The sequence below is a fragment of the Saimiri boliviensis genome, chromosome X (genome assembly GCF_048565385.1).
Source record: "Saimiri boliviensis isolate mSaiBol1 chromosome X, mSaiBol1.pri, whole genome shotgun sequence".
NCBI classification, from domain to species: domain Eukaryota; kingdom Metazoa; phylum Chordata; class Mammalia; order Primates; family Cebidae; genus Saimiri; species Saimiri boliviensis.
In genome coordinates, this window is record NC_133470.1 from 115,860,178 (window position 1) to 115,877,763 (window position 17,586).

Below are 17,586 nucleotides of genomic sequence, written 5' to 3' on the forward strand. Positions count from 1 at the left end.
CTCCAAAATTATACTTGGCATTTTGAGCAGGAGCCATCTCCCAAGACCTCTCTCTGTGTGGTCTCTGGTGTAGTCGTGTTCACCTCTACCAAACTTACTTCCTGATCTCTGACCTGCCCAGTTAGCAAGACAGCTGGTAGAAGGATATATGACCAGGAGAAGTAAAATCTCCACATACTGCAGGTTCCAAATTTTTTGATTTCAGAGAGTTATAGACATATTTGTACTAGGACAGGATGAATATAGGAAATCGATGGCTCACTGACTGTGTGGTCATACATAAAGCCTCAGCATCAGGCCAAGGTACAAATAACTTTTAGGAAAGGATGGGAAGGCAAAGAGGAAATAAAATGTTTATGTCTGTTGTGTTTCAGGCATTATGCTTGGTGCCAGCCCTGCTCTTCTGAGGACCCCTCCCCTAGATTCATGAATGTTATTTTGACTCTTTTCACAACAACTATCAAGTTAACATATTTCTTATTCATGGTCTACCTAGTGGATACCAGTAATCATTCCTTCAAGTATGTATTGAGTGCCTTCTATTTGCCAGGCCTTGTTTTACAGTAAGACAAAAATCCCTGCCTTCGTGGAGCCTACATTCTGGTGGAGGGAGTAGACAATAATAAAACAATTATAGGACCAAGAGTGGTGGCTCACGCCTGCAATCCCAGCACTTTGGGAGGCTGAGGTGGGCAGATCACCTGAGGTCAGAAGTTCGAGACCAGCCTGGCCAACATGGTGAAACCCCATGTCTACTAAAAATACAAAAATTAGCCAGCTGTGGTGGCATGTGCCTTGTAGTCCCAGCTACCCAGGAGGCTGAGGCAGGAGAATCACTTGAACACGTGAGGCAGAGGTTGGAGGGAGCTGAGATCGTGCTACTGCACTCCAGCCTAGGAGACAGGGCGAGACTCCATCTAAAAAACAAAATGATATAGAATATTAGAAGGGAAGGTGGTAAGTGCTATGAAGAAAAAGCATAGGAACGTGAGTGCAAAGGTGATGAGGGAGCAGACAGTTCACATGGCTAGGGGAAAGTGTTCCAGTCAAAAGAAACGGCAAGCGCAAAGGCCCTGAGGCAGGACTATACCTGACTTATTTGAGGACAAGCAAGCTGAGAATGGCCAGAGCACATGGAAGGGAAGGAGTAGTGGGAAAGCATAAATAACAAGGGACCAGATCATACAACGCCTTGTAGGCCCTTACTACTCAAAGGTAGTCTCTGGGCCCACAGCCTCAGCATGGCCTGTGAGCTTGTTAATAATGCAGAATCTCAAGCCCTATCCCAGACCTGCTAAATCAGAATCTTCATTTTAGTAAGATCCCCAAGTAATTTGTGTGCACTTTAATTTTCTTTTCTGTTTTTGTTTTGTTTTGTTTTGTTGTTTTTGAGACAGTCTTATTCTGTTGCCCAAGCTGGAGTACAATGGCGCGATCTCAGCTCACTGCAACCTCTGTCTCCTGGGTTCAAGCCATTCTCCTGCCTCAACCTCCCAAGTAGCTGGGACTACAGGTATGCACCACCATGCCCGGCTAATTTTGTATTTTTAGTAGAGATGGTGTTTCACCATATTGGTCAGGCTGGTCTCGAACTCCTGACCTCAGGTGATCCACCCGCCTCGGCCTCCCAAAGTGCTGGGATTACAGGCATGAGCCACCACGCTCACCAGCACTTTAAATTTCGAAAAGCACTTTTGGAAAGTTTTAAACAGAGGAATTGGCCAGGCATGGTGGCTCATGCCTGTAATCCCAGCACTTTGGGAAGCTGAGGCGGGTGGATCACCTGAGGTCAGGAGTTCAGGATGAGTGTGTGCAACATAACAAGACCTTGTCTCTATGAAAACTCAAAAAAAAAAAAAAAAAAAAGCCAGGCATGGTGGTGCTTCCCTGTAGTCCCAGCTACTTGGGGGTCTGAGGCCGGAGGATCGCTTGAGCCCAGGAAGTAGAAGCTGGAGTAAGCCCTGATCATGCCAATGCCTGCCAGCTGGGATGACAAAGTGAGACCCTGTCTCAATAAGTAGGTAGGTAGGAAGGTAGGTAGGCAGGTAGGTAGGTAGGTAGGTAGGTAGGTAGGTAGGTAGATAGATAGATAGATAGATAGATAGATGATAGATAGATAGATGGAGATAGGAGGGCAGCTAGGATGACAAAGTGAGACTCTGTCTCAATAAGTAGGTAGGTAGGTAGGTTGATCGATCAATAGATTGATAGATAAATAGACTGCCCTATCTATCTGTGGATAGAGCAGCCTATCTTTTGGATGACAAAGTGAGACTCTGTCTCAATAAGTAGATAGATAGACAGGTGATAGATAGATAGATAGACAGACAGACAGACAGACATAAAACAGATGAAAGACAGAAATTTGTTTTACAGCCAGGTGTGGTGGTTCACACCTGTAATCCCAGCACAAAGTTAGCTGAGCATGGTGGTATGCACCTGTAGTCCCAGCTACAAGGGAGGCTGATGCGGGAGGATCACTTGAGCCTGGGATGTCGAGGCTGCAGTGAGCTCTGATTGTACCACTCTATTCCAACCTGGATGACAGAGCAACTCTGTCTTAAAAAAAAAAAAAAAAAAAAAAAAGTTTGAGAAGCACTTTTGGAAAATTTTAAACACAAAAATGACAGATTTGTTTTACAGCGGGGGTGGTGGTTCACACTTGTAATTCCAGCACTTTGGGAGGTTGAGGCAGGAAGGTAGCCTGAGGCCAGGAGTTCCAAGACCAGCCTGGGCAATAAAGCAAGACATCATCTCTTAAAAAAAAAAAAAAAAAAAAAAAAAGGGCCGGGCGCAGTGGCTCACACCTGTAATCCCAGCACTTTAGGAGGCCGAGGCTGGTAAATCATGAGGTCAAGAGTTCAAGACCAGCCTCGTCAAGATGGTGAAACCCCGTCTCTACTAAAAATACAAAAATTAGCCGGGTGCAGTGGCAGGCACCTGTAATCCCAGCTACTTAGGAGGCTGAGGCAGGAGAATCTTGAACCCCAGGGGCGGAGGTTGCAGCGAGCCAAGATTGCGCCACTACACTCCAGCCTGGGCTACAGAGTGAGACTTCATCTTAAAAATGAATAAATAAAATAAGCAAAAGAAAAATTTGTTTTGCAAGGCTCACTCGGCTGGCTGCAACATTGAAAAGAAACATGATGAGGGCAAGGGTGGGAAGCAGAGAGACTGATTAGCAGGCTACTGACATGATCTTGGTGAGAGAGGATGGTGTCTTGGACCAGGATTATAGAAGTGGAGTAGTAAGAAATTGTTAGGGGGCCAGGTGCAATGGCTCACACCTATAACCCCAGCATTTTGGGAGGCCAAGGCAGGGAGATCACTTGAGATCAGGAGTTCAAGACCAGCCTGGCCAACATGGTAAAATTCCATCTCTACTAAAAATACAAAAGTTAGCCGGGCATGGTGGCACACACCTGTAATCCCAGCTACTTGGGAGGTTGAGACAGGAGAATCACTTGAACCCAGGAGGTGGAGGTTGCAGTGAACTGAGATCGTACCACTACACTCTAGCCTGGGCAACAAGAGCAAAACTCTGTCTCAAAAGAAAAAGAATTCTTGGATTCTGGATATGTTTGTGAAAGTAGAGCCAATAGGATTTCCTAACGGATTAGATGAGGGATATGAGAGAAGAGTGAAGGATGACACCAAGGATTCTGGCCATCAACTAAGACAAAGACTGCAAGTAGATAGGCTTAGAAGGGAAAATCAGAAGTTCAGATTTACATACAATAAGTGAGATATTTATTAAACATCCACGTGGGAGGGGTCTGTGCTAGAGATACATAGGTTCTAGGTGGCATTTAAAGCTATGAGACTAGATGAGATGACCATAGAACTGAGTATAGAGAAGAGTACGGAATATAGAGAGGTCCAAGGCCTGAGTTTCCAGACAATCCAACATGAAGAGGTTGGTATGAGGCAGGGAGACTACCAGTAGAGACTGACTATGAAGGCATGGTCAGTGAGGCAGGAGGAAAACCAGGAGAGTATGTTGTTCTGGGAGCCAAATGGAAAGTTTCATGGAGCGGGGAGTGATCAGCTATGGCAAGTGCTGTGCATAAGCCAAGTAAGATGAGGTCAGAAGTACGACTATTACATTTTGCAAAGATGGGGTTATTGATGACCTTGACAAGGGAAGTCTCCATTCTCACTGAAGAGGAAAAAAAGAACTTACCGGAGGTTTGGTTTTGGAGACCTTCAGCTTGAAGTAGGTACCAGAAGAGATTTGTGCTACGGGTATGCCAGCACTTGTGGCACTCCAATGTACATAGTAGATGTAGAGGAAGCTGTGAATTAAGTCTTTCCTCTCTACAAACACTGTGGTGTGTGCCCAGCGTTTTTTATAAATACACGTCTGTTTCATAGAAAAAAGAAAAAGCACACAGAAAAAGAAAAGCCTTCTGTAAAAGTCCTATAGATAAATGCAGCATGGCTGGGCGCGGTGGCTCATGCCTGTAATCCCAGCACTGTGGGAAGGATTACAGGAGGATTGCTTGAGGCCAGGAGTTCTAGACCAGCCTGGATAACATAGCAAGACCCTATCTCTACAAAAAAAAAAAAAAAACTTTTTTTTTAATTAGCCTGGCATGGTGGCATGCACCTGTTATCCCAGCTATTAGGGAGACTGAGGCAGGAGGATCACCCAAGTCCAGGAGTTTGAGGCTGCAGTGAGCTGTGATCATACCACTGCATTACAGCCTGGGTTACAGAGCAAGATCCTATCCCTAAAAAAAATGTATAAATAAAAACAAAGGATAAATGTGGCATATAATAGTCGGGGTTAATAACTCTGTTCTGGAGTCCATTCCTGATTTTTTTTTTTTTTTAGACGGAGTTTTGCTCTTGTTGCCCAGGCCAGAGTACAATGGCAGATCTCAGCTCACTGCACTCTCCACCTCCCGGGCTCAAGAGATTCTCCTGCCTCAGCCTCCCAAGTAGCTGGGATTACAGACATATAGCACCACACCTGGCTAATTTTTTGTTTTTTGGATTTTTAGTAGAGACAAGGTTTCACCATGTGGGTCAGGCTGATCTGAAACTCCTGACCTCAAGCGATCCACCTGCCTCAGCCTCCCAAAGTGCTGGGATTACAGTCATGAGCCACTGTGCCCGGCCACTCCTAATATTTTTCACTGGGATCAAACTAGGGTCAGCTCCCAGTTAGCTCCATGGATGGAGCAGAGAAAAGTTTAAGCTGAAATGAAGCAAGTGAAGAATGCAAACATCCCTTGAGGTTGGGCCTTGGACTGTGGGGACACGTCGATTTTCCCTATGTAGGGACACATTGATTGATTGACTGATTGATTGATTGATTGAGACAGAGTCTCACTCCTTCACGCAGGCTGGAGTGCAGTGACACAATCTTGGCTCACTAAGACCTCTGCCTCCCAGGTACAAGCAATTCTCCTGCCTCAGCCACCTGAGTAGCTGGGATTACAGGCATGCGCCACCATGCCCAGTTAATTTTTGTATTTTTGGTAGAGATGGGGTTTTGCCATGTTGCCCAGGCTGGTCTCGAACTTCTCAGCTCAAGTGATCCACCTGCCTTGACCTCCCAAAGTGCTGGGATTACAGTTGTGAGCCACTGCACCCAGCAAGAACACACACTTAGATGTCTAAGTGTACATACACACCACCCATATACACAAAGACCTTGCTTCAGACCCCTTACAGGAGGCAGGTTCAATTAACTGGAAAATAAATTAGAAAGCAATCAGAACACTTGTTCTGCTCACCCCAGGAGACCTAAATATGTGACTAGAAAGTAATGAGGCTGGCTTCAGCCATTTGTGAAATTCCAGCTCACTTCATTGCAGCCACTAGGTGGTATATAAAATAAGCTCAGAGAGGAGTGAGTCAGGCAATAGGATAATCCACATCCTATAGAAAGGAGTGATTCCTTGTTTGCACCCTTGGAGAAACTTCCCCCTTTTCTTTTCTTTTTAAAATTTTATTTATTTTAGAGACTAGGTCTTGCCATGTTGCCCAGGCTGGCCTACTACTGGGCTCAAGCAATCCACCCGCTTTGGCCTCCCAGAGTGCTGAGATTACAGGCATGAGCCACCACTCCCGGGCACTTCCCCCTTTCAAGGCACAAATCTTCTTAGTGATGAGAGTGGAGAAACAAAATCTTCCTTGGCGTGTCCTTTGTCTGGGCCTATTGGAGTTGAGATGGGAATACAGTCCCAGCGCTGCGGAATCTAACACATAGGGCCAAACTTTTCGATCCACAGTTGGTTCAATCCATGGATGGGGGCGCCGACTAAGGGGCTTGAGCACATGTGGATTTTGGTATCCATAGAGGGTCCCAAAACATTCCCCCGCAGATATGGAGAGCCAACTGTACACAACTAAGGTTAACTACATTATTGAAAGTAGCATTCATTCAGTCCTTCAGTCCTTCATTTCTTCCTTAATTAATTCATCTATTTTTTATTAACCTTCAGTCATACCTACTCTACCCAAACGTGTCTCACATCTACCCATTCTTCTCCAGTCCCACTGCCAATGCTCTACTTCAGCTCTCATAGTTTCTTACCTGGACTTAGGCAATAACCTCCTACCTAGACTCTATTGTCCTCAACCTCACTTCTCCAATCCATCACCTACAGGGAAGCCAGAGTTATTTTCCTTAAGCACAGCTTCAGTCATATCTGCTGGGCCAGGCACGGGCGCGGTGGTTCACACCTGTAATCCCAGCACTTTGGGAGGCTGACACGGGTGGATCACCTAAGGTCAGGAGTTCCGAGACCAGCCTGACCAAAATGGTGAAACCCCGTCTCTACTAAAAATGCAAAAATGAGCCAGGTGTGGTGGCAGGTGTCTGTAATCCCAGCTACTTGGGAGGCTGAGGCATGAGAATCCCTTGAATCCAGGAAGTGGAGGTTGCAGTGAGCCGAGATCGTGCCATTGCATTCCAGCCTGAGCAACAAGAGCAAAACTCCGACTCGGGAAAAAAAACAAAAAAACAAAAAACACCTCCTGTAGCTCCCCATTGCCTGCCAAACAATATGAAAATGTTTCACTGTGTCATTTAAGACCTCCCACAGGGCCGGGCGCGGTGGCTCAAGCCTGTAATCCCAGCACTTTGGGAGGCCGAGGCGGGTGGATCACGAGGTCGAGAGATCGAGACCATCCTGGTCAACATGGTGAAACCCCGTCTCTACTAAAAGTACAAAAAACTAGCTGGGCGTGGTGGCGCGTGCCTGTAATCCCAGCTACTTAGGAGGCTGAGGCAGGAGAATTGCCTGAGCCCAGGAGGCGGAGGTTGCGTTGAGCCGAGATCGCGCCATTGCACTCCAGCCTGGGTAACAAGAGCGAAACTCCGTCTCAAAAAAAAAAAAAAAAAAGACCTCCCACAGGCTGGGCGCAGTGGTTCATACCAGTAATCCCAGCACTTTGGGAGGCCGAGGTGGGCAGATCACAAGGTCGAGAGTTTGAGACCAGCCTGACCAATATGGTGAAACCTCGTCTCTACTAAAAATAGGAAAATTAGGGCCGGGCGCGGTGGCTCATGCCTGTAATCCTAGCACTTTGGGAAGCCGAGGTGAGTGGATCACCTAAGGTCAGGAGTTCAAGACCAGCCTGGCCATCATGGTGAAACCCCATCTTAAAAATAAATAAATAAAAACAGGAAAATTAGCCGGGTGTGGTGGGAGGCACCTGTAGTCCCAACTCCTCGGGAGGCTGAGGGAGGAGAATCACTTGAACCCGGGAGACAGAGGTTGCAGTGAGCCGAGATCATGCCACTGCACTCCAGCCTGGCAACAGAGCAAGACTCCATGTCAAAAAAAAAAAAAAAAAAAAAAAAAAAAAAAAAAGACCTCCCACAATGGCCAGGTGTGGTATAATCCCAGCATTTTGGGAGACAAAGGGAGGAGGATCACTTAAGCCCAGGAATCTGAGGCTGCAGTGAGCTATAATTGTGCCACTGCACGCCAGCCTGGGCAACAGTACAAGACCTTGTCTCAAAAAACATATAGTTTCATGTCACACTTTTCTCCATGAAAAGCTCATATTCCCATTAAACTATTCCCCATATTTACACCATGCTTTTGATCCAGCCGTTGTCATTTCTTGAGAAGCTACTCTCTATCACTCCTACTTGATAAATTCTGTTTTCCCTAAAACTACCACCTCCAAGAAGTCTTTCTGATCCGTCTTCCAACCAGATGTGACTTCACACACTCTGCCTTTGAACGCTGGTGGAACTTGCTTTCTGCCTCTCTTATGGCACTTGAGACTTCCACCCATAGTGCAGCCGTAAGGAGCTGTCTGTGTTGTAGTCTCCATATTAAAACTTTTTTTTTTTTTTTGAGAGGAGTCTCACTCTGTCACCCAGGCTGGATTGCAATGGCACTATCTCGGCTCACTGTAACCTCTGCCTTCCTGGTTCAAGCAATTCTTCTGCCTCAGCCTCCCTGAGTAGCTGGGATTACAGGTGCCCACCACCACACCAAGCAAATTTTTTTTATTTTTAGTAAAGACAGGGTTTTGCCATGTTGGCCAGGCTGGTCTTGAACTCCTGACCTCAAGTGATCTGCCCACCTCGACCTCCCAAAGTGCTGGGATTACAGGCATGAGCCACTGTGCCCGGCCAATATTAAAACATTTCTAACAGGGCAGACTTATCTGTAAGGCATAATAGGCTCAATACCTAGGGCCCACAAAAAATGTGTTTATTTCTTTTAAAATTAGAAGAAAAAATGAATTTTAGGGTCATGATTATATTCATCTTTATACCAGTGCTGTCTTGAATTTTTTCATATTTTGAAGGAGAAAGGGGCCTACAAAAGGAAGAGTGCCCAGGCCCCACAGAAGTCATAATGCATCCCTGATTCCTAGCCCAGGGCCTTGGATGTCACAGGTATTCAACAAATTCTATTCAACTGAACCTCCTTGAGCTGGCTACTGTAGCACACAAAGCTTCTGACTCAAAGAAGAGCCTGAATGAAGATGAAGATTCACAGAAGGAAGGAATTAGGAGAATCTAACAAATCTCACTAATGAAGAGAGGGAATACAGGAGGAGAAAGCAAAAAGATTTCAGGCCCTCCTTTTAAAAAAAAATGTAGCCTGGCCTTTTGCCTCAGCTTGTTTCTTTCTTTCTTTCTTTTTTTTTTTTTTGAGACAAGAGTCTTGCATTGTCGCCCCAGCTGCAGTGCAATGGCGTGATCTCAGCTCACTGCAACCTCTGCCTCCTGGGTTCAAGCGATTCTCCTGCCTCAGCGTCCTGAGTAGCTGAGACTACAGGCACACCACCACACCTGGCTAATTTTTGTATTTTTAGTAGAGATGGGGTTTCACCATGTTGGCTAGGCTGGTTTCGATCTCTTGAACTCGTTATCTGCCCACCTCGGCCTCTCAAGTGCTGGGATTACAAGCGGGTGAGCCACTGTGCCCGGCCTGCCTCAGCTTATTTCAAACTTGTACCCAGTTGGCTGGGTCCAGAGAGGAGCACTGGACTCAAGATTCCTTGAGATCAGGAACTGTGTGTTCTTTATTTTTTTTTTTTTAATTTTTATTTTTGAGACAGGGTCTTAGTCACCTAGGCTGGAGTTCAGTGGCACGATCATAGCTGATTGCAGCCTCAACCTCCCTGGGCTTAGGTGATCCTCCCACCTCAGCTGCCCAAGTAGCTGAGACTACAGGTGTGCACCACCACACCTGGCTGATTTTTTTCATTTTTTGTAGAGACAGGGGTCTCTCTATATTGCCCAGGCTGGTCTCGAACTCCTGGATTCAAGTGATCCACTGGCCTCGGCCTCCGAAAGTCATTATTCCCTCCTTTTTTTTTTTTTTTTTTTTTTTTTGAGACAGTCTTGCTCTGTCACCCAGGCTGGAGTGCAGTTGATGTGATCTCAGCTCACTGCAACCTCTGCCTCCCAGGTTCAAGTGATTCTCCTTCCTCAGCCTCCAAGTAGCTGAGATTACAGGTGCGCGCCACCCACCCAGCAAATTTTTGTATTTTTAGTAGAAATGGGGTTTCACCATGTTGGCCAGGCTGGTCTCGAGCTCCCGACCTCAGGTAATCTGCTTGCCTCAGCCTCCCAAAGTGCTGGGATTATAGGTGTGAGCCACCACGCCTGGCCCCAAAATCATTATTCCTTTTAATGATGGAAACAGTCAACCCATTATGGCCCATTGGAGCATGCCTTTTTTTTTTTTTTTTTTTTTGAGATGGAATCTTGCTCTGTTTCCCAGGCAGGAGTGCAGTGGCGTAATCTCTGCTCACTGCAACTTCTGCCTCCCAGGTTCAAGCGATTCTTCTGCCTCAACCTCCCAAGTAGCTGGGATTACAGGTGCGTGCCAGCATGCTGTGCTAATTTTTGTATTTTTAATAGAGACGAGGTTTCACCATGTTGACCAGGCTGGTCTCAAACTCCTGACTTCAGGTAATCCACCTGCCTCGGCCTCCCAAAGTGCTGGGATAACAGGTGTGAGCCATGTGCCTGGCCAGAGCATGCCTTGTTTTTCAACTGTTCTATATTACTCAATATACTTTTCTAGCCCTAATGTTTAATCTGCCAAACAATTACAGACTTTATAACATTGAATTGGTCCCTAGACATAATCTGATGCAGCTCTTCACTTTGCAGATGAGGATAGCAGATCCTAGAAGTGGGTAGGGACAGTCTAACACAATAAAGGGGGACTGGTACCCAGGACTCCTGAGCAGCCAGCTCAGTGCTTTCTCCACCCCACCAGAAGCCTCCATTCTAAGAGTTTCGTCTTCTCAGCTCTTAGTGGTTCCCCCGCTTTTGTGAATGAAGGCAGCCTTAACATGACATTAAATTCAACTGTTTCCATCAGGCAAATCTCTTCTCATTTTTATCAGTTTGCAGGCAGCAGACTTTCATGTAGCACCAGTGAATGTGTTTTGTGATTTTTGCATAATGTCACTTCATATACTCACTTCCAGGAAACAGTATCTCACTGTACTACTCGATCATGGATGGCCTAGCCAGTTACATACTACTAGACACTCAAAATCAACAGGCATCTAGAAATATATGCACAAGGCAAAAAACAATGAAAAAAAAGTATGTGCACAAAACTGGTATCCATGGTAAGTGACCTTTGGGGTAATAGAAGTGGGTATTGTGGGCCGGGCACAGTGGCTCATGCCTTAATCCCAGCACTTTGCGAGGCTGAAGTGGGTGGATCACGAGGTCAGGAGTTCAAGATCAGCCTGGCCAAGATGGTGAAACCCTGTCTCTACTAAAAATACAAAAATTAGCTGGGCGCAGTGGCACGCACCTGTAATCCCAGTTACTCAGGAGGCTGAAGCAAGAGAATTGCTTGAACCCAGGAGGCAGAGGCTGCAGTGAGCTAATCACGCCACTGCACTCCAGCCTGGGCAACAGAGCAAGACTGTCTCAAAAAAAATAAATAAATAAAATAAAATAAAAGAAAGAAAGAAAGAAATGGGTATTGTGGGTAATTTCATTTTCTAATTTGTATCTTTTTGCTCACTGGACATTTTTTATAGTGATGTCTCTTTTTATTATAGAAGTAATTTTAACTGTGTGAGGTGATAGACATTCTCTAATTTTTCTTTTATAAGAAACCCATTTGTATATTCCTGTTGCCAGACTGTGTTCCTGAAGAGGATGAACCAACTTTGCCATTGACAATATGTAAGTGTTCCCTCACAATCAATTATACAAGCCTTCTTTTTTTTTTTTTTTTTTTTTTTTTTGAGACAGTCTCACTCTGTTGCCCAGGCTGGAGTACAGTGAGTGGTGTGATCACAGCTCACTGCAACCTTCACCTCCTGGGTTCAAGTACTTCTCCTGCCTCAGTCTCCTGAGCAGCTGGGATTACAGGTGCAGGCCACCACACCCAGCTAATTTTTTTGTATTTTTGTAGAGATGGGGTTTCACCATGTTGATCAGGCTGGTCTCGAACTCCTGACCTCAAGTGATCTGCCCTCCTCAGCCTCCCAAAGTGCTGGGATTATAGGCATGAGCCACCATGCCTGGCCTGTACCAGCCTTCTGATACCAGGTTTAATTATTCTTATTCACACTGTAGTACCTTAAAGTCATTTGAATTTGTATTTTTAAATGATAATAAAAGTCTGTATTATTTTTGTCATCCAAAAGTACTTTTCCTGGGTCAGTAAAACCTGATGACAAAAAACAAATAAGAAAAAAAAGTATTTTTCCTACTATGATAGAAAGACTATATCAGATAGAACTGGCCAGGTGCAGTGGCTCACACCTGTAATCCCAACACTTTAGGAGGCTAAGGCAGGAGGACCACTTGAGGCCAGGAGTTCAAGACCAGCCTGGGCAACAAAGTGATACCTCGTCTCTACAAAAAAATAAAAAATTTAGTCGGCCAATGTGGTATGTACCCATAGTTCTAGCTATGTAGGAGGCTGAGGCAGGAGGATCACTTGAGTCCAGGAGTTTAAGGCTGCAGCGAGCCGAGGTTGCACCACTGCACTCCAGCTTGAGCAACAGAGCAAGACTCCATCTCAATAAATAAATAAATAAATATATTTTTAAAAGAATATATCAGGCTGGGCTCAGTGGCTCATGCCTGTAATCCCAGCACTTTGGGAGGCTGAAGTGGGCAGATCACTTGAGGTCAGGAGTTCAAGACCAACCTGGCCAACATGATGAAAAACCCTGTCTCTATTAAAAATACAAAAATTAGCTGGGCATGGTGGCATGCACCTGTAGTTCTAGGTACTTGGGAGGCTGAGGCAGGAGAATCCCTGGAACCCAGGAGGCAGAGGTTGCAGTGAGCTGAGATCGTGCCACTGCACGATCCTGGGTGACAGAACGATACTCTGTCTCAAAAAAAAAAAAAAAAAAAAAAAAAAGGATACATCAGACAGGCATATGATCATAACGTCATTTTGCGGCTCAATCAGAGAGGCTGGGCAATTTAACAGTCCTCATCTGTTAAATGGGTACAATGATATACCCACACACAGTTTTGTTGTGAGGATTAAGTGAGATAATGCATGATGATGTGCACTGCAGTGCTTAACACATAGCAATACTCAGTAAATGACAACTCCTAATTTACAATCCCCTGATGTATAGTAAACCCTGGGAAACTGGCAAGAAGCTTGAGAAAGCTCTCCATCAGAAATGCCTTGCACTTTGGCTGGGCATGGGGGCTCATGCCTGTAATCCCAGCACTTTGGGAGGCCAAGCTGGGCAGATCATCTAAGTTCATGAGTTTGGGACCAGCCTGGCCAAAATGGTGAAACCCCATCTCTACTAAAAATGCAAAAAAAAAAAAAAATTAGCGTGGTATGGTGGCAGGTGCCTGTGATTCTAGCTACTAGGGAGGCTGAGACAAGAGAATCACTTGAACCCAGGAGGCGGAGGTTGCAGTGAGCCAAGATCGCACCATTGCACTCTGGCCTGGGTGACAAGAGTGAAACTTGGTCTCAAAAAAAAAAAAAGAAATGCCTGGCACTTAGATGGGAGATGTCACTGATGTGCTGCATCAGTGGGACTGGGAACAGGAGGATTTTACATCATGAGTTAATGTAACATATTTAGCTTTTCAGTCATTTATTTTCTGATTGTCTCTATTCTCACAACAGCCCTATGAAGTAGGTAAGACAAATGCTTTGACCTGGCTCTTCATTTGTGAAGAAATATGGTAATGAGATAATAAATCCGTTCATAACCAGTTGCGTTGGCTCACGCCCATAATCCCAGCACTTTGGGAGGCCAAGACAGGCGGATTACGAGGTCAGGAGATTGAGACCATCCTGGCTAACATGGTAAAACCCTGTCTCTACTCAAAAATACACACACACAAAAAAAAAATTAGCTGGGTGTGGTTGTGCACATCTATAGTCCCAGCTGCTTGAGAGACTGAGGCAGGAGAATCACTTGAACCCAAGAGGCAGAGGTTGCGGTGAGCCAAGATCATGCCACTGCACTCCAACCTGGGCAACAAAGTGAGACTCCACTGCAAAAAAAATAAATAAATAAGTTCATGTGTTCAACACAGGTTTATGGAGCATCTGTGTACCTGACATTGCTAGTGGCTGGGAACAGAGCAGTGAACAGATATCTGCCCTCATGGTCCATATGATCTGCTAGTGTAAGACAGGCAGTCGGACAAATAAACGACTCTAGTATCTTAGGCAGAAAGAAGTGTGAATGAAAAACTGAATCAGAGAAGTGGAGAGAGTTGTGATTTTAGATGAGGTGGCCAAGTGGTTTGTTTGTTTTTTTTTTTTTTTTTTGAGATGGAGTCTCTCTCTGTTGCCCAGGCTGAAGTGTACTGGCGCAATCTCAGCTCACTGCAACCTTCGCCTCCTGGATTCAAGCAATTTTCCTGCCTCACCTCAGCCTCCCAAGTAGCTGGGATTACAGGCCCGCACCACCACGCCCGGCTGATTTTTGTATTTTTTAGTAGAGATGGGGTTTCACCATGTTGGCCAGGCTGGTCTTGAACTCCTGACCTTGCGATCCACCCGCCTCGGCCTCCCAAAGTGCGGAGATTACAGGTGTGAGCCACTGCGCCCAGCAGGAGCAGGTGGTATTTTAGCAAAAGTCTGAAGGGAAGTAAAGCAGTGAGCCGTAGGCATATATGTTAGGGGAGAGGGTTCCAGGCAGAGGGAACAGCAAGAGCAAGGGTCCTGGTGGGGGAACACGCCTGGCAGTCGAGGAAGGGCAAGGAGGCAAACGTGGCTGAGGGAGGAAGGTGAGGTGGGGAAGGTGGGAAGTGATAGGAGCTGAGCCGTAAGTTGGGAGGGGAAAGAGAACTCAGATCATACCGGGCCTTGTAGATCATCGTCAGGACTTACTTTTTGCCTTTTACTCAGAATGACCAGTGGGATTTGTGAGAGAAAGTTTTCCTTCTTGCTGTGTGTTCTATTCTAGTTTGATTCAGGAACCCTGAGTGCAGTAGGCAGGGGCCTTTGCCCAACCTCAAGTGGAGATGTGTTCCACAGCAGGAAGGCTCGAGTAACTTGCACCATTCCTCTTCACTATGTTCAAGATGCCCCTCCGAATGAGGACGGCGAGTGGTGCCCGCTGGAGCGTACAGGGCTTGGAGCCAGAGATCCCTGACTTTTCCTTCTTCACACCTGACCAGGCCTTCCAAAGGCCTGGGAAACTGCCCTGAGGGCTGTAGGCTTTGAGGGCTGGCCCGGGGAACAGAGACAGCTGGTATTTTTCCCAGGGGTAGGGGAGTTTGCCTCCACCAATTCCAACTGGTCTCTGTTCCCTAGAAGCACAATGAGGATTTCAAGCCACTCTTTTTTTTTTTTTTTTTTTTTTGAGACCCCCATCTCTCACTCTGTCACCCAGGCCGAGTGCAGTGGCCCAATCATAGCTTACTGCAGCCTCAACCTCCTGGGCTCAAGTGATCCTCCCACCTCATCCTCCTAAGTAGCTGGGACTATAGGTGCCACCACACCCAGTGAATTTTTTTTTTTTTTTTTTGAGACGGAGTCTTGCTGCGTTGCCCAGGCTGGAGTGCAGTGTCACTGTCAGCTCACTGCAACCTCTGTCTCCCAGGTTCAGGCGATTCTCCTGCCTCAGCCTCCAGAGTAGCTGGGACTACAGGTTCTCACAACGATGCCCAGCTAAGTTTTGTATTTTTAATAGAGACGAGGTTCCACCATATTGGCCATGCTGGTCTCGAACTCCTGACCTTGTGATCTGCCTGCCTCGGCCTCCCAAAGTGCTGGGATTACAGGTGTGAGCCACCAGGCCCAGCCTAATTTTTTATTTTTATAGAGGTGGGGTCCCACTGTGTTGCCCAGGCTGTCTCAAACTCTTGGGCTCAAGCAATTGGTTTTCCCATCTTGGTCTCCCAAAGTGCTGGGATTACAGATGTGAACCACTGTGCCTGGCCCAAGACATTCTCCTTTATCCACTCACTAATCCAGGGCCTTCTCAGCAAAGCTGCCAGGATAAGCCACACAAAGAAGTCAAAGTCAGACACAGGCAGAAAAACAAAGGGATTCATGGGATTGTACATCTTACTATGCAGGCAATATATTCGAAAGCCAAATCAAAAAGTCTCCTGATCCATCTGCATCCCCTCTGTTAATGGGAGCATTCTAAAATTGGTAGTGGAGGCGGGGTGCAATGGCTCACACCTATAATCCCAGCACTTTGGGAGGCCAAGGCAGGAGGACCCCTTGAGGCCAACCTGGGCAACCTAGCGAGATCCTGTCTCTACAAAAAATTATAAAACTAGCCAGGTGTGGTGACACACGCCTGTCTACTTGGAAAGCTGAGGTGGGAAGGTTGCTTGAGCCCAGGAGTTCAAAGTTGCAGGGGGCTAGGATAGCGCCCCTGCACTGCAGCCTAGGTGACAGAGTGAGACCCTGTCTCTAAAAAAACCAAAATAATGCTGGTGGTGGAGAACTCCTATTTTGGAGGAGCAGCTCCCTCCTTAGGCCACTAGGCCCCCATTTAATGCACCAGCATGGCCAAATTGCTTAAGTAGGAAGGGCAGGTTTTCCCAGGGAAATGGAAGGTTAGAATGACACAGACACAGGGCAACTTGACTGTGGTTGTGCTTTTCACCTTCAAAGACTACCCCACCTTGATTTTGGAACTGAGATGGAGACCATGTTTACTTATTCTAGTCAGCCCCCTTTGATACCATCTCCTAGATTTTCCAGACTTCAAACTTTTGATCTGCTGAGTGTCTTTATTGTTCTTCACACTGAAGTACCAAGCTGAAGTGGTCGGCCTAACTTACCGAAAGATATTCGTCAATTTGTTTACGACCCTGTTCCACAGTGAATTCACCGTGAGTCATCCACGTGATGTTTTTCATAGGGTTTTGCTCATCTGCAAAAACAAAGGTGTGAATTTGTTAGTTGCCTGGTAGCGTGGCACTATATAATGAGACAATTATTTAGGCATCCAAACAAATGGGATTACTACCTTCCAGAAACTTCACAGCATAATTGATGACATCCTCAACCAGAGCTAGAGCTACTCGAGTCAATTCATCTTCGTAGTCTTGTGTGTTCGTCTTGTCTTGTGTATTCGGCATTGTTTGGCTTACGGCTTCGTTATCCTCATCCATTGCTTTCTGGCTTGTTGAATTTTGAGTCTCACTCATTTTCTTTTTCCTGGGGAAGAAAGAAACCTCAAGAAGTAATTCACTGCATGCATGTGTATGTACACACATGTGAACACACTCATAGAAGTACAGACCATCTCTTGAAGAATCACAAGAGAGAGGAAGCACTTGTTGCCTCTAGGGAGGGGATGGGGGATTTAAGGGGAGGAGTGAGACCTGTGCCTGGCTGCTGAGATCTACTTTTCCTGAAAACCAAGGATTCTCATATTCTCAAAACCATAATGACTTAAATCAAAATGTAGTAGAAAAAAAGTAGCACTTCTTTGGAGTGCTAAGAATATTGATTCCCAGTTGAATCTTTAATAAGAAACCCAATCCCCTGCTAGGAGCAAGTGAGGGCACCTGGCTCTTTTTAAATGATGTTAAAATAAAGTGGGTGTGGTGACGTGTGCCTGTAATCTCCGCTATTTAGGAGGCTGAGGCAGGAGGATAGCTTGTGGCTATCAGTTTGAAACCAGCCTCGGCAACTGAGACCTCCCTGCTCC

General features: G+C 46.0%; 1 protein-coding gene across 2 annotated transcripts in view; it reads right to left on the reverse strand.

The window, feature by feature from the left end:
* Positions 1 to 17,586, reverse strand: part of AKAP14 (A-kinase anchoring protein 14) — a 37,740-nt gene that overhangs the window by 2,276 nt on the left and 17,878 nt on the right. Inside the window, exons 3-5 of one of the 2 annotated variants that reach the window (XM_074391994.1) lie at positions 16,900 to 17,090; positions 16,712 to 16,803; positions 4,184 to 4,363 (exon numbers count right to left, since the gene is read on the reverse strand). In XM_074391994.1, coding sequence (XP_074248095.1) covers positions 4,184 to 4,363; positions 16,712 to 16,803; positions 16,900 to 17,080 — 453 coding nt within the window. In that variant the 5' untranslated portion in view covers positions 17,081 to 17,090. The remainder of the gene's footprint in view (positions 1 to 4,183; positions 4,364 to 16,711; positions 16,804 to 16,899; positions 17,091 to 17,586) is intronic. The other variant, XM_074391995.1, reaches the window with a different exon arrangement.